We start from the raw sequence: 21,520 nt of genomic DNA, 5'->3' as shown, positions 1-21,520 counted from the left end.
AAAATAAAAAAAAAAAATTTTTTTGTTTTTCAAATGATTCTTGTTCAAGTTCAAGTTCAAGTGATTCTCCCACCTCAGCTTCCTGAGTAGCTGTGAGTACAGGTGCGTGCCACCACACTCAGCTAATTTTTGTATTTTTTGATAGAGACAGGGTTTCACCATGTTGGCCAGGCTGGTCTCAAACTCCTGACGTCAAGTGGTCCACCCACCTTGGCCTCCCAAAGTGCTGGGATTATAGGCATGAGCCACCGCACCCAGTCTATTTTTATGTATTATTATTTTTTAGACTAGTCAAGTGCAGTAGTGAGAAGAGGGGACAGAGAAGAATAAGGAGTTTGATCTGTTACTGACTATGAACAACCAACTGAGATAACTCAACTACCTTTGGACCAGCCAAACGTCTTAAAAAAATGTTTGGTGTAAATTCATTAAACCACAGAACCCACCCAAAACTCAAGAATATTTTTGAGGCTAATTATATTTTTTATCCTAGTACGAGTCTTTATACTTTTTTGGGGGGCATATTAAAGTATTGAAGAGGAGGCACCGACCCAGATCCCGTGGGATGTAAGATCCTATGTGGCATGTATACAGTATTTCTCATGTTGGAACCTTTGAATTCTAAAATACACTTGACTTAAAGAGTTTGGACAAGGGATCGAGGACCTGAACAAGCTGACCCAGGAAATATTTTTCTCCCCCATCTCACACCACAGGCAGCACACTGGTTTGCCATTCTGTACCTCGTGGAGGTCCCGGGCACCAGCAGTAGAGATGGCCCTCATTCTCTGTGCTGTGGAGTGTTCTGTGCTGTCGATGTCCTCTGTTTATTTGGTCATTCCCCTGCTACTGGGTACTGGTGAACAGTTTTTTTAAAATTGTGGTTCTAAAAAAAAAAAACACAAATAACATTTATCATATAGTTCAGTAATGTTATGATTATTCATATTATTATGAAACAGATCTCCAGAACTTTTTAATCTTACAAATCTGAGACTCTATACTCACTAAACCACAACTCCCTTTTCTCCTTTACCCCCAGGCCCTGGCAGCTACCATTCGACTTTCAGTCTCTATGTATTAAACTATTCTAAGTACCTCATAAGTAGAATCACACAGCATTAGCCCTTTATCACTTGCTTATTTCATTTGGCATCATGTCCTTAAGGTTCATGTGTGTTATAACATGTGACATGATTTCCTTCATTTTGCAGGCTGAATAGTGTGCCATTTTATGGATATACCACATTTTGTTCGTCTATTCACCTACCAAGGGATACTTGGTTTGCTTCCATCTCTTGTCTATGGCGTATAATGCTGCTATGAACATGGGTGTGCAAATATCTGAGACTCTGCTTTCAGTTCTTTTGGCTATATCCCCAGAAGTGGAATTGCTGGGTCATTCTATTGATAATTTTCTGAGGAACATAGTAGTTGCACCACTTTTCATTCCCACCAACAGTGCACAAGGGTTATGGTTTCTCCACATCCTTGCTAAAGCTTGTTATTTTCTGTTTTTCTTGTTTGTTTTGTTTTTTGAGACAGGATTTTGGTCTGTCACACCGGCTGGAGTTCGGGGGCACCATCATAGCTCCACCTCCTGGGCTCAAGCAATGCTTCTGAAGCCTCCCAAGTAGCTGGGACTATAGGCATGTACCACCGTGCCTGGCCAGTTTTTTAAAAAATATATTTGTAGAGATAGAATCTTACTGTTTCCCAGGCTGGTCTCAAACTCCTGGGCTCAAACAGTCCTTCCACCTCACCCTCCCAAAGTGCTGGGATTATGGACATGAGATTATAGATGTGAACCACTATGCCCAGCCTACTTTTTTGTTTGTTTTGTTGTTTTTTGATAGTGGTCATCCTAATGGATAGGAGGTGTGGACAACTTTTTAAAATTTTTAAATCTTTATTTTGACATAATTCCTGACTTACAGAAAAGTAGTGATAAAATGATACACATTTGTGTCAGGCCACGCATGGTGGTGCATGCCTATAGTCCCAACTACTTGGGAGGCTGAGGCAGAAGCATCACTTAAGCCCAGGAGGTTGAGGCTGCAGTGAGCCAAAAATGAATTTTATTTTATTTTATTTTTTTTGAGACAGAGTCTCACTCTGTCACCCAGGCCGGAGTGCAGTGGCATCATCTCGGCTCACTGCAACCTCCACCTCCCAGGTTCAAGCGATTCTTGTGCCTCAGCCTCCCAAGTAGCTGGGATTACAGGTGCCTACCACCACACCCAGCTAATTTTTGCATTTTTACTAGAGACAGTGTTTCACCATGTGGGCCAACTTGGTCTCGAACTCCTGACCTCAGGTGATCCGCCCACCTCGGCCTCCCAAAGTGCTGGGATATAGGCATGAGCCACCGCGCCTGGCCCCAAAAATGAATGTTTAAAGAATTAAGTGTGGGCGGGGCACGGTGACTCAATCCCAGCACTTTGGGAGGCTGAGGCGAGTGGATCACCTGAGGTCGGGAGTTCAAGACTAGCCTGGCCAACATGCCTATAATCCCAGCTACTCGGGATGCTGAGGTAGGAGAATCGCTTGAACCTGGGAGGCGGAGGTTGCAGTGAGCCAAAATCGTGCCATTGTACTCCAGCCTGGGCAACACGAGCAAAACTCTGTCTCAGAAAAAAAAAAAAAAAAAAAAAGAATTACATTTGGTAAATTTTTTTGGTAAAAAATAAAAACAATAAAAAGGAGTGACTATATATTTTATTTTTCTTTTGGGCTCTTTTTTCTCTCTGGTTTTTATTTTGAAATATTTAAATCCTATAGAAAAGTTGAAAGTTAAGTCTAGTGAACACCTGTACTCTTGGCTTCAATTCATCAGTTAACATTTTGCATATTCACTTCAGAGTAAGTTATAGATATCATGACAATTTATCTCTAAAAACTTCAGTTCACCTCTCTAAGGATGAGGAGATTCTTTGACATACCTATAATACTATCATAATATCAAAAATTTATAATTGAGTCATGTTCCATGGCGAGTGCTTTTAGTCCCAGCTACTTAGGAGGCTAAGGTGGGAGGATCACTTGAGCAAAGGAGTTTAAGTCCAGCTTGAGCAACGTAGCAACCCTGTCTCTAAAAAAATAAAAATGAAAAAGAAATATGTAATCATTCTATAATTTCATCTGATACTGGGTCCATGTTCAAATTTTCCTGATTGTACCCAAAATGTCTTATATCTTCTTTCTCCTTCCTCCATTCATGATCCATGCAGTGAACTTTTTTTTTTTTTTAGGAGACAGAGTCTCATTTTGTTGCCTAGGCTGGGCAGTGGTGTCATGATAGCTCACTGCAGCCTCAAAATACTGGGCTCAAGCAATGCTCCCACGTCAGCATTTCAAATTGATGGGATTATGGATGCATGCCACCATGCCCAGCTAATTTTTTTTAAGATATGTCTTTCTGTGTTGCCCCATCTGGTCTTTTTTTTTTTCCTTCTTTTTCTTTTTCTTTTAAGGCAGAATGTTGTTCTGTTGCCAAGGCTGAAGAGTAGTGGTGCGATTTCGGTTCACTGCAACCTCCGCCTCCCAGGTTCAAGTGATTTTCGTGCCTCAGCCACCCGAGTAGCTGAGATTATAGGTGTGCACCACCATGCAGCTAATTTTTGTATTTTTAGTAGAGACGAGGTTTCACCATGTTGACCAGGCTGGCCTCGAACTCTTGGCCTCAAGTGATCTACCTGCTTCGGGCTCCCAAAGTGCTGGGATTACAGGTGTGAACTATCGCACCCGGCTGCCCAGTCTGGTCTTAAAGTCCTGGCCTCAAGCCGTCTTCCTGCCTCAGCCCCCAAAGGATTATAAGATTTTTTTTTTTCTTAAAATGATACACATTTGTGTCAGGCCAGGCGTGGTGGCTCACACCTGTAATTCCAGCACTATGGGAGGCTGAGGCGGGTGGATCACATGAGGTCAGGAGTTCGAGATCAGCCTGACCAACATGGTGAAACCCTGTCTCTACTAAAAATACAAAATAACCGGGCGTGGTGGCAAATGCCTGTAATTCCAGCACTATGGGAGGCTGAGGTGGGTGGATCACATGAGGTCAGGAGTTCGAGATCAGCCTGACCAACATGGTGAAACCCTGTCTCTACTAAAAATACAAAATAACCGGGCGTGGTGGCACATGCCTGTAATTCCAGCTACTTGGAGGCTGAGGCAGGAGAATCGCTTGAACCCAGTAGGCGGAGGTTGTAGTGAGCCGAGATTGCGCCATTGCACTCCAGCCTGGGCAACAAGAGCGAGACTCTGTCTCAAAAAAAAGAAAAAATCTGTGTCAATCAGCACCCACACCCTGCTCAGGGCGGGCAGTGCTTGAAATGTTGCCATCTTCACTGCTGCCAATATAGTCCCAGAGGTGCCAGCAGAAGAACCAGACAGGAGAAGTGCATGTATCAGCACAGTCCTGGAAAATCCAGGAGAGCCAACCAGATCACTACAAAGAGCATGGGAAAGTGCCCCGAGGGCTTGGCCATGCATGGAGTGAAATGTCTGGGAATAAATGTAACAAATATGTGCCAGGTCTGTAGGAAGATGACTTGTAAGACCTCCAAATAGACCCAGAGGATGGCTGGACAGTTAAAAAGGTCCACTGTGTCCATTATGAAAATGCTGTTTATCTCTACATTAACCTAGATATTTAACATAACCCACCAAAATACCAAGAGGGTTTATTTGGGGCAATTACAGAAACTTGATTCTAAAATTCAAATGTAAAAAGCAAGCAGTGACCAGGAAATGGTTGAAAACAAAACTAACGAAAGGAGACTATTCCTGTCCTATGTGATAAAGATGGCCTCAAAAATTAGAGGAAGGGGCCGGGTGCGGTGACTCACGCCTGTAATCCCAGCACTTTGGGAGGCCGAGGCGGGTGGATCACAAGGTGAGGAGTTCAAGATCAGCCTGGCCAACATAGTGATAACCCCGTCTCTACTAAAAATACAAAATTAGCTGGCTGTGGTGGCACATGCCTGTAATCCCAGCTACTCGGGAGGCTGAGGCAGGAGAATCTCCTAAACTTGGGATGTGGAGGTTGTGGTGAGCCAAGATCGCGCCACTGCACTCCAGCTTGGGCAACAGAGTGAAACTTTATCTCAAAAAAAAAAAAAAAAAAAAAATTAGAGAAAGGAGGGAAGACAACAGACAGAGTTGCCATCTAGAAAAACAAAGTTGGACCCTTGCTTCATACCTTACACCAAAATAAATTCCAGGTAGATCAACAGTTTTAAATGTGAAAGAAATGTGAAAGATTCAATAGTAAAAACACTAGAGGAAAATATGGGAAATGTTTTCTAAATAATCTCAGAAGGAAAAAGCCTTTCTAAGTTTGACACAAAACTCGTAGGCAAGTAAATGATAAATTTGATCACATTGAAAACGAAGCTAGACTGGTCCGAAGGTAGTGAGTTACCTCAGTTGGTTATTCACAGTCACAGATCCAACTCCAGGTTTTACTGTTTCACCTTCTACTACTTTCACTGCACTTAACTAGACTTAAGAAGAAAAAAAAAAGACAAATTTCTGCATGGCAAAAAAGCAATACAGAATCATAAGGTAGGGGAAATTCCTCATCAGAAAAGGGGCAGATTTCTTCAAATTGATAAGACGGAGTCTAATAGAAAACTGACTAAGAATCTGAACTGTTCAGAAAAGAAAATGGAAATGGCTCTTTAACATGTGAGGACATTTTCTGTACCTTTTGTGATGAGGTTTTTCCCTCTCGTGGTAGTGAGTTAGAGGTGGTATCTTCCTGGGTTGGGGGTAGAGGGTGCAGGCACCAGTCCCTGCTATTAGGAATGATGTAAAAAGAGTGACTTGACAATACTATCAAAGTATAAATGTATGTAAACCCTTCGACCCAGCAACTGTATTTGTGGGACTTAATCCTGGCATATGCATACTCAGCATGTTGTAAGGGTGAGGCTATTTATAATGTGAACTAACTGGAAATTATAAGTAACCTAAATGTACCCCTGTAGGAATGGGTTAAAGAAGTGAGATAGCTGGCTGGGCATGGTGGCTCACGCCTGTAATCCCAGCACTTTGAGAGGCTGAGGCTGGTGCATCACCTGAGGTCAGGAGTTTGCGTCCAGCCTAGCCAGCGTGGTGAAACCCTGTCTCTACTAAAAATACAAAAATTAGCCGGGCATAGTGGCGCACGACTATAATCCCATCTACACCCGGGAGGCTGTGGCAGGAGAATCATTTGAACCTGGGAGGCGGAGATTGCGGTGAGCCGAGATTGCGCCATTATACTCCAGCCTGGGTGACAAGAGCGAAACTGCATCTTAAAAAAAAAGTGAGACAGTCTTTGCAAAGAGTGAAGCAGTCCTGTGTACATGGGCATGGATCAGTCTCCAAGCTTTATTGTAAAAACCGGGCCAGGTGCAGTGGCTCACGCCTGTAATCCCAGCACTTTGGGAGGCGGAGGCGGGCAGATCACGAGGTCAGGAGATCAAGACCGTCCTGGCTAACACGGTGAAACCCTGTCTCTACTAAAAATACAAAAAATTAACTGGGTGTGGTTGCATGAACCTGTAATCCCAGCTACTTGGGAAGCCAAGGCAGGAGAATCACTTGATTCCAGGAGACGGAGGTTGCATGATCATGCCACTGCACTCCAGCCTGGGCGACAGAGCGAGACTTCATCTCCCCCCCGCCCCCCCAAAAGAAGGCCTGGCACTGTGGCTCACACCTGTAATCCCAGCACTTTGAGAGGCCGAGGAGGGCGGATCACAAGGTCAGGAGATCGATACCATCCTGGCTAACATGGTGAAACCACGTCTCTACTAAAAACACAAAAAATTAGCAGGGCATGGAGGTGGGCGCCTGTAGTCCCAGCTACTCAGGGGGCTGAGGCAGGAGAATGGCGCAAACCTGGGAGGTGGAGCTTGCGGTGAGCTGAGATCGCACCACTGCACTCCAGCCTCGGTGAGAGAGCGAGATTCCGTCTCAAAAAAAAAAAAAAAAAAAAAAAAAAGCCAAGTGAGATGTGGAATGTGACTGCCCTGGGAATACTGCGGCCCTGGGAGGGGAACTCACTGATATCTGGGAGCAGAGGCAAGGGAACTTTCACTACAACCTATGCTGTATTTTTTTTTTTGAGAGACAGAGTTTCGCTCTTGTTGCCCAGGCTGGAGTGCAATGGTGCGATCTCAGCTCACTGCAACCTCCGCCTCCTGGGTTCAAGCGATTCTCCTGCCTCAGCCTCCATCTGAGGAACTCAGAGGAGACACCATCATGCCCGGCTAATTTTTGTGTTTTTAGTAGAGATGCTATTTCACCTTGTGGGCGAGGCTGGTTTTGAACTCCTGAGCTGAAGTGATCCGCCTGCCTTGGCCTCCCAAAGTTCTGGGATTACAGATGTGAGTCACCGTGCCTGGCCTCCTTCTGCTCTTTGAATGATACTTGGCATCTGGTAGGAACTCCATAAATATACATTGAATGAAACGACTTGTATTAGTTTCCCGTTAATTCATTGCTCTGAAATGTGCTCTGGAGTTGCTACTGCTCCGATCCAGGAATTGCACTGATGAACACAGCAGAAGCAAGCTGTGCGTGGCCTCCCCTCCCGAGGCTCATATGGGACTCCTTGGGCCCATGAAAAGGGAAACAGGACAATTTCCAGGATGGCTGCCCAGACTTGGTCAGGATCCTTTTGTGGGATGGCTCATGCATGCACACAGTTCACTCAGAGCACAGAGTGGGTCAGCCCACTCCCCAGGCCCCGCCACCAGCGCCAGGTTCTTCTCTGAATACTGTCAGTCTTGGCAACCTGGGCTTGAGTCCTTGTTGGTATAACTCAGTTTTCTTGTGTCTTCACTTTTCAGAGGAATGTTTGCTGGGGGACTGAAAGAAATGGAACAGGAAGAGGTCCTGATCCACGGCGTGTCCTACAATGCTATGTGCCAAATCCTACATTTCATATACACCTCCGAGCTGGAGCTCAGCCTGAGCAATGTGCAAGAGACACTGGTAGCTGCTTGCCAACTTCAGGTGAGGCATGTCTCATCTAGCAAGGCAGACCCACACCCAGGTGGGGTTCCCTGAGATGCCCATGATGCCTGCCAGGCACTAGCATTGGCTTGAAGATGGGTCAGGAGTGTGAGGAGACCAAGCAGTGAAGAAGGCCATGAAGTGGGGAGGACTCTGGAGTTGTGCCCTGGAGCTAAAACAGAGCTGCTTCAGACACCCCAGGCCCTCTGCCTTTGCCCTCTTCACTATTGCTGGTTGTTTCCCCACTGTCTGAGTCTCCCTGTCATTGAAAGCATCCTGCACATAAGCAGGTAGGCTGACCTGAGGCTGCATGCAGACGTCCTGTGTGCTTTGGGGTCTGGCAATGCAGAGCGTCCACCAGCATTGCTGCCAGGGCCCTTCCTGCCTGTCCCTGCACTGGACCACTTCAGTCTCTTGAAAACATATGCTTTTTGTTATTGAACTTTATCTATTTATTTCTCCGTCCATCCATCCATGCATGCATGCATCCATCCATCCGTTCATTCAATTTATTGGAGACAAGCTGTCTGTCTCGTCCAGGCTGGAGTGCAGTGGCACAATCACAGCTCACTGCAGCCTCAACCTCCTGGACTCCAGCAATCCTTCTGCCTCAGCCTCCTAAGTAGTTGGAACCTACAGGCATGCGCCACCACACCTGGCTAATTTGTAAATTTTTTTTTTATAGAGATAGGGGCTTGCTTTGTTGCTTAGGCTAGTCTTGAACCCCTGGCCTCAAGTGATCCACCTCAGCCTTCCAAAGTGTTGGGACTACAGGTGTGAGCCAATGCGCCTGGCCTGTTTATTTTTTTAAAAGACAGGGTCTCACTCTGTTACCCAGACTGTAATGCAATGGCATGATCATAGTTCACTGTAACCTCCACCTCCTAGGCTCAAGTAATCCTCCTGCCTCAGCCTTCTGAGTAGCTGGGACTAAAGATGCATGCCACTGTGCCTAGCTGATACATATATGTATATATATTTTTATAGGGATGGGATGGGGCCTTGTTTTTTTTGTTTTGTTTTGTTTTTTGTTTTTTTGAGACAGAGTCTTGCTCTGTCACCCAGGCTGGCATGCAGTGGCACGATCTCGGCTCACTGCAACCTCTGCCTCCCGGGTTCAAGCACTTCTGCCTCAACCTCCTGAGTAGCTGGGATTACAGGCATGTGCCACCATGCCCGGCTAATTTTATTTGTATTTTTAGTAGAGATGGGGGTTTCTCCATGTTGGTCAGGCTGGTCTTGAACTCCCGACCTCAGGTGATCCACCTGCCTTGGCTTCCCAAAGTGCTGGGATTACAGATGTGAGCCACTGCGCCCAGCCAGGGATGGGGCTTTGTTATGTTGCCCAAGCTGGTCTCAAACTCTTGGCCTCAGGTGATACTCCTACCTTGGATTCCCAAAGATCTGGGATTACAGGTGTGAGCCTCTGTGCCCAACCTGTTATTGAAGTTTAAGTACTTGTTTTCCTGTAGAATTCAAAAACTTTTCTGAGGCTTTGACAGTGTGACTTATGCTTTGGAGGGTTATTCTCAGTGGTGTGGGTGCAGTTACACAGGATGGGGCCTGCAGGTGCCTTTGAGCTGTCAATCAGAGGCCTGATATGAGTTGAGAGTCACCTCTTCCCACATTTCTTAAAAGTGAAACAAAATGCTATGCTAAGTTCATCATTTTGACCTTTCTTCCCATGAGGGCAGGTTTGGCGCAATTGAAAAAACACTCAAGTCATAGGAAAACCAACCTGTTCGGGGGCATATGGAGGTGCCACCCCATGTAACAAGGCCCTGGCGGCCTCCCTGTGCCCTATTCTCAGATTGTTAGGACCTGGATGCTGGGTGGGTTGATCTGAGATGACTGACTTGTCTCACCATACCTGCATGGTGAGTAGATGGAGTTGGGTTTTACAACAAAAGAATTTCCCCCTCTTCTTTTGTTTAGAGATCTCTTCTGTTCCCACATCCCTGTCATTTTCGCTTTGGGAACCCTCATCCAGTTCTCCACCCTGGCAGCAGTTAATTCCTGATTCAGCTGCCTTTGAAACATCTCCCCCAGCATGGCTCAACTCCAGCCGTCCTATCTCCTCCTCCACACCTGCCACTCTCCTGGAGCTCCCCTGCCAGTCCCCCTGCTCTGTGTGTCCTGTGACCATCCTGCCAGTTCCCTGGGCTCAACCTCAGTGACTCCTTGAGCCTGTCCACCTTCTTAATTCCCTGTGTCCAAGTGAGGACAGGTCGTCCTTCTCAGTATTGCTTGTAACCATCTCTGTTCTGTGTTTCCATTTCCTTCCCTGGCCTCCATCTCTATATTTCTGCCATTTCCTTCTTCTCCCTGCAGCGATCACACACACTGAAACCAGATCATCTTCCTAACACCACTTTCACTCTCACCAGTCAGCTTGGAGGCCTGCAGTCTCTCTCTGTCGGTTTGGCCAGTGCTCCCGACAGCCCTGGGTCATCTCCCCTAGTGCCTCAGAGGCCATCTCAGGGGCAGCAGCCTAGCTTTGTTTTTTAATATATCAGGCTTCTGGGCCGGGCTTGGAGGTTCATGCCTGTAATCCCAGCACCTTTGGAGGCCAAGGTGAGAGGATCGCTTGAGGCCAGGAGTTTGAGATCAGCCTGGTCGACAAAGTGAGACCCCATCTCTACAGAACCTTTTTAAAAATAGCCGGGCATGGTGGTATGCACCTATAGTTCCAGCTACTCGGGAGGCTGAGGTGGGAGGATCACTTGACCCCAGGAGGTGGAGACTGCAGTAAGCTGTGATCATACTACTACATGCCAGCTTATCTCAAAAAAAAAAAAAAAAAAAAAAAATCAGACTTCTTTGCAATATTGTTTTATAGTAGGTTTTACTTGGCATGACCATGTCAAGTCCATAGGCCTGTAGGATTGTGTGTTAGCTAGTGACTGTTGGGGGCTTTCCCATGTGTTGTGCCCTGCACTAGGCCTGGGACCAGACTCTTCACGGTGTCCCCAGAGGCCTGAGTCTGATACCCAGTAACACTGTCCTATTGGGTTGCCCCAAGCACATGCAGTCCCTTCTGTGAGCCTCTTATGGGGCTTTTGCACATCCTGAGCCCAGGCTGGTTCCTCTGTGAGATTTCACTGAGCAGAAGGCCCACTGCTCTAAAAATAGGACTGAAAGGAGTATCAGCAGGGTCCTCTCAAGGAGCTGCTCCTGCCCAGGCTTCTTCAGGGCTGTTTGTGCTCACATTCTGCCCAAAACTTGGTCTTCAGGACCCTGGCCCATGACAAACCAGAATTTTAGGAAAACCTAGTCATTTGGGAAGAAGTGGCAAAGCAGAAGTACTGGCAAAGGGGAAAAACAGAAGGTCAAGTGAAGATGGTCAGGGCCGAACAAAGCACCATGGGATACCTCGTGTAGGCACAGAAGATGGTCAGGGCCGAGCAAAGCACCATGGGGATACGTCGTGTAGGCACAGAAGATGGTCAGGGCCGAGCAAAGTACCACGGGGATACGTAGTGTAGGCACATACCTGTCCGACATTTGGTAGGTCCCATCCAGCCCTTAGCATGTCACCTTGCAAGCAATATTAGATGTCTTTTGAATTTTAAAAAAGTTATTGTTAGTATTTATTGATAAGCTTTAAATACCTTGTCCGGGCGCTGTGGCTCACACCTGTAATCCCAGCACTTTGGGAGGCTGAGGCGGGTGGATCATGAGGTCAGGAGATCAAGACCATCCTGGCTAACACGGTGAAACCCTGTCTCTACTAAAAATACAAAAAATTAGCCGGGCGTGGTGGCGGGCACCTGTTGTCCCAGCTACTTGGGAGGCTGAGGCGGGAGAATGGTGTGAACCCGGAAGGCGGAGCTTGCAGTGAGCCGAGATTGCGCCACTGCACTCCAGCCTGGGCGACAGAGCGAGACTCCGTCTCAACAAAAATAAATAAATAAATAAAAATTTAAAAATAAATAAATAAATAAATACCAGCAGAATTATTCCATGTATAATGGTTAATTTATTGATGATCCTGGATAAGCCAGGTATTCCCATTTTTAGAGAAACTGATTTATTGCACTGAACCCATGACTGGAGTTGGTAGCAGGGGGGTTCCCACAAGAGGGGACCCCACAGCATCCTGAAATGGAGCTGGTTTGGGATTCCGAAGAAAGAAGCATCAAACACCAAGGTGATCTGGCCAGAGCGTTTATTAGGGGAACTTATGTATAGAGTGGTGCAGCATGTCCTCAAGACAGACAAGGGAAAAGAGAGGCTTTACCCAGGCTTGCCCACGGAGTGGGTTAGGGTATGGAGTTTCAATTAGGGTTTAAGGAATTTGTCTCAGGGCCAGAACCAGTTTTTCTTTCAGTGTTTTGGGTAGCAACCTTGATGCCTTTATCAGTGCCTGGGAATGTTCAAGGGCCCGGTTGGGGTTCAAGCCTGCTGGGAAAACCTGCAGCTGACTGGGTCACAGAGAGGTCAAGATACTCTGTCATTTTCAATCTGAACTCGGAAAGAAAGGAGGTAGGCACTGGGGGGCCCCACTGAACCTCTAAAATCCTGCTTTCCTAAAGAATTTGTCAACACCTGGTTTGTTCTCCCAGGCAGTTTTCCCTAGGGCTCTTCCCTTTGTCTTCTATTCTCCAAGATTTGGTTGTCTGTTCACAGGGTGGCCTTTAACAGCCTGCTGGTTGTGGCCTCATTCCCATCTCCCTCCAGTGCTATTCTCTCTCTTGCCGTCCTTTCAAACCACTAGTGCTTCCCCACAGTTGGGAAGGGTTGATGTGGCCACCTGGGAGCCCCTGCACTTACTGGAGTCAAGTGGGTCTTGACCCAGCTGGGGACCTCAAGAACCCTGAGTCAGGGCTCACTTGAGCCCAGAAGCTTGAGACTTCAGTGAGCTATGATCTTGCCATGGCACTCCAGCCTGGGTGACAGAGCAAGACCCTGTCTCAAATTTTAAAAAGAAAAAAGAAAAAGAATTCTAAGTCAGGTTTCTGGGTTGGTGCTGGTTAGGTGTCTGAGAAGCTCTGAGCACTCCTAGGGAACCAGGGTGGATGTTCTGGCAGGGGGAAAAGGCCGGGTTTGCATTTGGTCCCAACACTTTTGGAGAGAGCCTGCCTCTTCTAGAGTATCCTAGGGTAAGGATGGGGGTGGTCTTAGGTCCTTTCCAAACCACAGATACATGACACAGTAACCGTTCGTGCTGCTTCCTGCTTTTCTGGAGAGCCAGTACTTTTTTTTTTTTTTTAAGATGGAGTCTCACTCTGTCACCCAGGTTGGAGTGCAATGGCGCGATCTTGGCTCACTGCAGCCTCTGCCTCCTGGGTTCAAGCGATTCTTCTGCCTCAGCCTCCTGAGTAGCTGGGATTGCAGGTGCGCACCACCACGCCCAGCCAATTTTTGTATTTTTAGTAGAGACGGGGTTTCACTATGTTGGTCGGGCTGGTCTCGATCTCCTGACCTCGTGATCCACCCGCCTCAGCCTCCCAAAGTGCTGGGATTACAGGCGTGAGCCACCATGCCTGGCTGAGCCAGTACTTTTGATCTAAGAGGGAGCTGACATATATCAAGGGTCCACTCCTATGTGCTCTCTTATTTTCATCATACTCCTCTTCACTTTAATGATCCCTGTTTGATAGATGAGGAGATTGAGGCTTAGAGAGGTTAAAAACATTCTGTATGGGAGGCTGAGGCAGGAGAATCATTTGAATCTGGGAGGCGGAGGTGGTAGTGAGCCGAGATTGCGCCACTGCACTCCATTCTGGGCAATAAGAGCGAAACTTCATCTCAAAGAAAAACAAAACAAAACAACAAAACATGCTGTATATCCTGTCACCTGGTACGTTTCCAAACCAGGACTTAAACCCAGTCTGCAGTAAAGCCCCAGTCTCCAGTGTGTCAGAAAAGGTTGGGAACAATTAAGGAGGACTTCCTTTCCACTTTGCTTGGCCCACAAGGGCCTGTATTTCTGCCATCATTCTGTCTCCCGCCCCCAGATGCTGTTCGCCAGCCAAGGCTTGAATGGGTGTCATTCTCTCTGCAGATCCCAGAAATTATCCATTTCTGCTGTGATTTCCTCATGTCCTGGGTGGACGAAGAGAACATTCTTGATGTCTACCGGCTGGCAGAGCTGTTTGACTTGAGCCGCCTGACTGAGCAACTGGACACCTACATCCTCAAAAACTTTGTGGCCTTCTCTCGGACTGACAAGTACCGCCAGCTTCCACTGGAGAAGGTCTACTCCCTCCTCAGCAGCAATCGCCTGGAGGTCTCCTGCGAGACCGAGGTATACGAGGGAGCCCTTCTCTACCATTACAGCCTGGAGCAGGTGCAGGCTGACCAGATCTCGCTGCACGAGCCCCCAAAGCTCCTTGAGACAGTGCGGTTTCCGCTGATGGAAGCTGAGGTCCTGCAGCGGCTGCATGACAAGCTGGATCCCAGCCCATTGAGGGACACAGTGGCCAGCGCCCTCATGTACCACCGGAACGAGAGCCTACAGCCCAGCCTGCAGAGCCCGCAAACAGAGCTGCGGTCGGACTTCCAGTGCGTTGTGGGCTTTGGGGGCATTCACTCCACGCCATCCACTGTCCTCAGCGACCAGGCCAAGTATCTAAACCCCTTACTGGGAGAGTGGAAGCACTTCACTGCCTCCCTGGCCCCCCGCATGTCCAACCAGGGCATCGCGGTGCTCAACAACTTCGTGTACTTGATTGGAGGGGACAACAATGTCCAAGGATTTCGAGCAGAGTCCAGATGCTGGAGGTAGGACAGGGTGCTAGCTGGTCCCTTTGTCTTCAGGTGATGTGAGGGTGTGGAAGTCATGGGCTGAGAGAGTTGCTCAGGTTCCCCCAGCCTTTCATATGAGCGTCACTTGTCATTGTGGAATAAAGTCTGGGTGAATTCAGAGAAGGTGGACAGCAGTGAGATAAGGGAAGGGGACATCCGGATTGCCTTCTTTCCTGCATGTCCTCTACTCCTCAGAAACCCACTTACCGTGGACCCCTGCTCGGCCTCTTTGGGGTGGGCTAGGTTGTGAGTGTATTGTGCAGGAGGAGATGGGAGGGGAGGGGAGCTCACAGCAGGAAAGGCAGTCGGACTGGGATGGAGAGGACCTAGGAGCAGTGCCAGGTGGGCAGCCTCGCCCTCCATCGTGCTCTCTCAGCTTTGATGCACGTTGTTTCAGTTTCCCTTCGCCAGTCTGCCTTGCTCTTTCTTCTCTCTTACCTGCTCGCTAATGGAATAGGCTTCCTGCTGCTGTGCCTGAGCAGCATGCAGTCTTCAGCCCAGGGGAGTGGTAAAGGCCAACAAGCATCACTGAGCCTCATGCTGCATTTTCGCTCTACCCTGCAGTCAGCCACACACTTGGCACAATTTCCCCTGGGAGGAGGCAGTTTTCCCGAGAGAGGGTTTTGTGGACTGCTGTGGTCTGTAGGATGCGCCTGGCTCTATCAGTCACTTAGGCTGTGATCTCACAAATGCATTTCTGAGCAGAGCAAGGGACAGTGGGTCAAGCCCACCAGCCTCAACTACCATTAGATTTCCAGGGATCCCTCCACCCTACCTTGGTGCATGTGAGAAATCTCCCCACCCTTCATGCTGAAAGACGGAGCTGTGCTGGAGAGAGAGAGATTGCCAACTATTTCCAGCAGCCATGAGCTAGATGCTGACTGAGTTCGTGTTCATGTTTCTGTTTGCTGGGATCAGGGTGGGGTAGGGCCTGGCCTGGCCATGCCACTTGGAATCAAGCATAGTGATCCTGGCCAAGGAGGAGAAGACCATTTCTAGGCCACCTCTCTACTCCAGGCCCCAGGAAGTGATCTCCTTTGTTAAGCTGATGAGACTCAGAGGTTGGCAATAACACATTGTGGTTAAGTATGAGGAAGGGCAGGTTTCAGAAAAAAGGAAACAGCTACCTTCATTTCCTCCCTAAACAAAAGTTGTCCCCCCAGTGGGTGTGGCCACACCAGGTTCAGACTTCCCTCTGGCCAAACCTTAAACCTTCTTTTTTAGGGGACTCGGTTTCCCAGTTGGGGGGCCAAGGCCAGACCACCCTGCTGAGAGTAACCTACAGACCTGCAAAGCCAATCTCTCCAGAGTGTTTTGGCCTCTGACCCTTAGCAGAAGGTAGAGACAGCTGTGTGCCCAGCAGGGATGCTGGATGTTTCCACAGAACTGTCCCTGGGGGGTGACAGCTAGGGATTCTGCCTGCCCCTGTCCTCTGTCCACCTGCTATGGGCCACTGATCTCACTTTCACTTACAGTGGGAGTATGAATTTCCTCTTGTGAAGGGGTGTTTGTGAGACCAAAGCTGAACTCTGGGTAATGCTAATATTAGCCCCTGTAACCAATAACCAGTCCCAAACTCCTGTCTGAGAGTAGGATCACAATGGCAAGTGGGGTCGGCAAGACCTGCCTTGAGAGAGTAGGAACCCACAGAGTGGAGGTGGTGGGAAGGACCACAGCCCTACTGGTTAACCCAGGGGTGTATCATTTCTCCAGAATGAAGGCTTCATTAACCTTCCAGTGGACTCAAAACTTCCACATGAATCCTTAATTTGAATATTCTAAGAGTTTGGATCTTTCTCTGCTTTCTCATTTCATCAGCCTTAGAACTGGTGAATTCTAAAAGCTATAGGCTTTTAGAATATAAGGAAACAAGATTTTGCAGTAAATTAGGCTTTGCATTTTGATGAGTTACTTACCAGGTTATATCTTAAAGCATTGATACAGAAACCGCATATTTAAAAACCTTACCTCTCTTGGAGCAAATGGTGTTTGTCTCCAAGATACCACTTTTTTTCTTTCATTCCTTCTTTCTTTGCATCTATATTATCTACATTATTCTTTGTACCTTTCCCATAGCCATAGCCCTGTGGATTACTGAACACCAACTGCATGGTATACCTAGTAGTAGCTGGTTACATGCTGCTATGTGCCCTGACCCTACTTAAAATAATAATTTAGGCTATGTGCAGATCATGTCAATAATCCCAGCACTTTGGAACGTTGAGGCAGCAGGATCTCTTGAGCCTAGGAATTCAAGATCAGCCTGGGCAACAAAGCGAGACCCCGTCTCTACCAAAAAAAAAAAAAAATTAGCTGGGCCTGATGGCGCGTGCTTGCAGTCCTGGCTACTTGGAAGACTGAGGCAGGAGGATCGCTGGAGCCCAGGAGTTTTAGACTTCGGTGAACTATGATCATGCCCCTGTACTGTAGCCTGGGCAACAGAGTGAGACCCTGTCTCTAAAAAATTTTGTTTTAAATAATATGATTTTCCCTGGGCATTTTCATGGCTGCTGATATTTTTAAAGTATGTTTAATTTTTTTTTTTTTTTTTTGAGAGGAGTCTAGCTCTGTCACCCAGGCTGCAGTACAATGGCACAATCTCGGCTCACTGCAACCTCTGCCTCCTGGGTTCAAGCCATTCTCCTGCCTCAGCCTCCCAAATAGCTGGGATGACAGGCACCCACCACCACGCCCAGCTAACTTTTTTGTTTTGGGGGTTTTTTTTTGAGATGGAGTCTCAGTCTTTTCTGCCCAGGTTGGAGTGCAATGGTGTGATCTTGGCTCACTGCAACCTCCGCCTCCCAGGTTCAAGCAATTTTCCTGCCTCAGCCTCCTGAGTAGTTGGGATTACAGGTGTATGCCATTACGCCCCGCTAATTTTGTATTTTTAGTAGAGATGGGGTTTCACTATGTTGGCCAGGCTGGTCTCGAACTCCTGACCTCAGGTGTTCCACCTGCCTCAGCCTCCCAAAGTGCTGGGATTACAGGTGTGAGCCACCATGCCCCGCCATTGTTTTATATTTTTAGTAGAGATGGAGTTTCACCGTGTTGACCAAGCTGGTCTTGAACTCCTGACTTTAGGTGATCTGCCTGCCTAAGCCTCCCAAAGTGTTGAGATTACAGACATGAGCCACCGTGCCCAGTCAGTACATTTAATTTATTTTAAAAAATTTAATAGACATTAAAACATTAATAGTCATGCAAATGCTTAAGTCATGGAAATATAGAAGAAAAACAATCTACTAATTTTTTTTTTTTTTTTTTGACGGACTCTCACTGTCTCCTAGGCTGGAGTGCAGTGGTGTGATCTCGGCTCACTGCAAGCTCCGCCTCCCGGGTTCACGCCATTCTCCTGCCTCAGCCTCCCGAGTAGCTGGGACTACAGGTGCCTGCCACCGGCCCAGCTAATTTTTTGAATTTTTAGTAGAGACGGGGTCTCACCGTGTTAGCCAGGATGGTCTTGATCTCCTGACCTCGTGATTCACCTGCCTCAGCCTCCCAAAGTGCTGGGATTATAGGTGTGAGCCACCACATCTGGCCACAGTCTACTGAATTTAACAGGAATTCCAGAATATTTTTGTACCAGGTCTAGGGTTCATGTCTGAGTTTAAAATAGGATGATACAAATCTGAGTTAAAGTGACTCTCCTAGTCAGTTTCAGCTGCTATAACAAATACTACAGATGGAGTGACTTAGACAACATACCTCTATTTCTCACTGTCTGGATACTAGGAAGTCCAAGATCATTGTTTTGGCCAGTTCAGTCCCGGTAAGGGCCCTTTCCGTCTGTGTTCTCACATGGTGGAGAGAAAGAGCTGTAGTCTTGGGCACTAAGCCCATGATGGGGCTCCACCCTCATGACCTGATCACCTCCCAAAGGCCATGCCTCCCAGTAGCATCACATTGGGGGTTAGGCCTTCAACATAGGGGTTTTGGGGGAATCCAAACATCTAGTCCATAGCAATAACTAAAATTGTTTATATCTTTATTTGCAAAAATAAAGCTTATTTTTATTAGAAAAATATTGCTTGAGGACTTATTCTAATAAAGTAGAAAATTAATTCAATAAAGAGGAAGGAGGGATACAGGACATAACAGGGAAATAAGAAATCAGTGGAACTTTGGCTATGTCTAAATTATTGACATATGGTATCACTGTTGGTGTCCTTTTTTTTTTGTTTTGTTTTGTGGGGTGGAGTCTTGCTCTGTCACCCAGGCTGGAGTGCAGTGGCATGATATCAGCTCACTGCAACTTCTGCCTCCCGAGTTCAGGTGATTCTCCTGCCTCAGCCTCCGGAGTAGCTGGAACTACAGGCACACGCCACCATGCCTGGCTAATTTTTTATATTTTTAGTGGAGATGGGGTTTCACCACATTGGCCAGTCTGGTCTTGAACTCCTGACCTCATGATCCACCCGCCTCGGCCTCCCAAAGTGCTGGGATTGCAGGCGTGAGCCACTGTGCCCGGCCCTGTGTGTGTCTTTAAATTTGAAGCCACAAATCCACATGAACTCAGCTTAAAAAGCTGTTAGGACAATAGACGAGAAGGAGCAAACAGAAGCACATGGAGGGTCCTATCTCACTCTGGTTGCAGACACTTGGGGTGCAGATGTTGATTGAGCCAGAATTAACACAAGAGAGGAAAGATTTGTACGTGAAGGAGCTCGGCGCATAGGAAAGGCAGTGAATAGCACCATCCCAGCCAGTTGACGGGGCCTCTGTGAGTGCTGTGTCCCAAGCCTGGACTGCTGGTCCCTAGCCAGACCTTATTCTGGCTTGTGCCCCAGGTCATGCAGGTCTCAGACCTTGCCTTCTCAGGGGGCCTTTCCTGATCACTGGAAGGAAGCTCTGCCCTCCCCAGGCCCTGCTGACTAGCAGGTCACTCATCTCCTTACCTCCCTTCCTTTCCTTCACAATGTCTGTCATTATATCGAGCACTGCTCTGGTTAGCCTGTTTCCATTCTGCAGGGGAAGGCAGGGCCCTGACCTCTTGAGGCTCCCTCTGGATGTAGTGCTGAGCACTGTGCCCCATCCGCAGTGGGAGGCCTGGGAATGTTGATAGAGTGAATGAATGATTCATTGCTGGTAATCTTATTCCTGTGTTTAATTCATTCAGCAGATAGAACATAATCTGTCCTGAACCAAAGGCTATACTGAGTTCTAGGGATATAGAAATGAACCCTGATCCATTAGAACCCCCACGTTAACAAGGACCCTTTTCATGCTCGTCTTTTGTGATTCCTCTTGATAGCTTTTCTAGGCAGGTGATACCACCTCATTGGACAGGTGCAGAACTGAGTGAACTCCAAGAGATTAAAACTGATGCCCAGGCAGACCCAGCTAGACAGGGCAGAGCCCAGGATTCACACCAGGTCAGGGGCACCCAGGTGTGTGTTCCCTCTTCTGTTGGCCCTGCCTCCTGAGGCTCTTGTTTGCTGCATTCCTGGTAGGCAGGGAGGGGCTGGCCACGCTGCAGGGGCTGGAGGAAGCAGCAGCAGAGCACAGCTAACTTGTGCTTTGGAGCAAAGGATGAAACTGATCTTTTCACTGACCAGCATAGGGCACAGGCCAAAGAAAATTTTGGTTACTGTCTTGTGAGCCAGTTGAAGTTAGACTTGTTCTCTTTGGAATAGGTCTTCCTCTGGAGAAATAAAAACACTTGTCTGAAAGAGGCTATAACTATCTGTGGGCTGTTGGGCAAGGAGGCTTCCGACACTGGCTTTGAGCTCACTGGGTCCTGGCCCCTCATGCCTCTATGATCATCGCTGCTCCACACTGCAGGCCATGCTCCCTGTTGGTGCTCAGCCCAGGAGCCCTCCTTGGGTCTTAGCCAGCCTCCTCTACCCTCATGGGCCTGCTGCAGCGAGTCCAGTGCCTTTTCTCCCATGGGGGATCCCTGGAATCTCATACACGTTGCCCTTACAGAGCCTGCAGTCCAGGGTGGGAGCTAACCCTTCCCAGTTTCCCAGAGAGGGAGACTTTGAGTGGAGGGGAGGTCAGGAAACTCGGGGCTGGCAGCATGGTGGAAGGAGGTGAAAGTACGATGACTAGAGCCTTGTGTGCTGCTGTTGACAAAGCTTGAGGGTATGATGGGTGCTGTGTGCAGGGTGTGCCTGAGCAGACCACTCCTGATGGAGTGCTGGGGGAAGTTCAAGGCCAGGAGGCCAGTGAGGGGCTGATACACCCATCCAGTGGAGAGGCTGTATTTAGAGGCCCTCCTGAGTGGGAGCAAGGCTGTGTGGACGATGAGATGAGGTAAGTGAGATGGAAGTTTCTGTATAGCCATTGAGGCTGAGGCAGGAGGATTGCCTAAGTCCAGGAGTTTGAGACCAGCCTGGACAATATATGTCACAGGTGTCAAGATCTTGTCTCTATCAAAAAAAAAAAAAAAAATGTTGGCATAGTGGTGCACACTTCTAGTCCCAGCTATTCGGGAGACTGAGGTGGTAGGATCACTTAAGCCCGGGAGGTTGAGGCTACAGTGAGCCATGATTGTGCCACTGCACTTCCACTTCCACTTCAGCCTAGGGGACAGAGAGACCCAGTCTCACAAAACAAAACAAAACAAAAAAGCCATTGGACAGCCCAGGTGGACAGTTAGATGGAAACACAGAAGGCTTCTGGCCACTCCTTCCATTCTGTGTTTGGGGAAGCACCTGTGCTCAGGTGTGTAACAGCCTGTGGGCCTGGCTGTAGATCGGTGTGCACTGGTATGTGGGGCAGTTGGGGAGGGTTCACGCTGGGCTGAGGCAAAACAGAAATG

The 21,520-nt window shown here is 47.9% G+C and overlaps 1 protein-coding gene across 1 annotated transcript in view; it reads left to right on the top strand.

Moving 5' to 3' along the window:
* Positions 1–21,520, top strand: part of KLHL22 (kelch like family member 22) — a 54,036-nt gene that overhangs the window by 14,415 nt on the left and 18,101 nt on the right. The window contains exons 3-4 of the mRNA XM_010368997.2: positions 7,842–8,007; positions 14,015–14,733. Of these exons, the coding sequence (XP_010367299.1) occupies positions 7,842–8,007; positions 14,015–14,733 (885 nt within the window). The remainder of the gene's footprint in view (positions 1–7,841; positions 8,008–14,014; positions 14,734–21,520) is intronic.

This window comes from Rhinopithecus roxellana, chromosome 13 (assembly GCF_007565055.1).
Source record: "Rhinopithecus roxellana isolate Shanxi Qingling chromosome 13, ASM756505v1, whole genome shotgun sequence".
Taxonomy (NCBI): domain Eukaryota; kingdom Metazoa; phylum Chordata; class Mammalia; order Primates; family Cercopithecidae; genus Rhinopithecus; species Rhinopithecus roxellana.
Note: the sequence above shows the minus strand (reverse complement) of the source record. Positions and strands in the feature narration are given on the sequence as shown.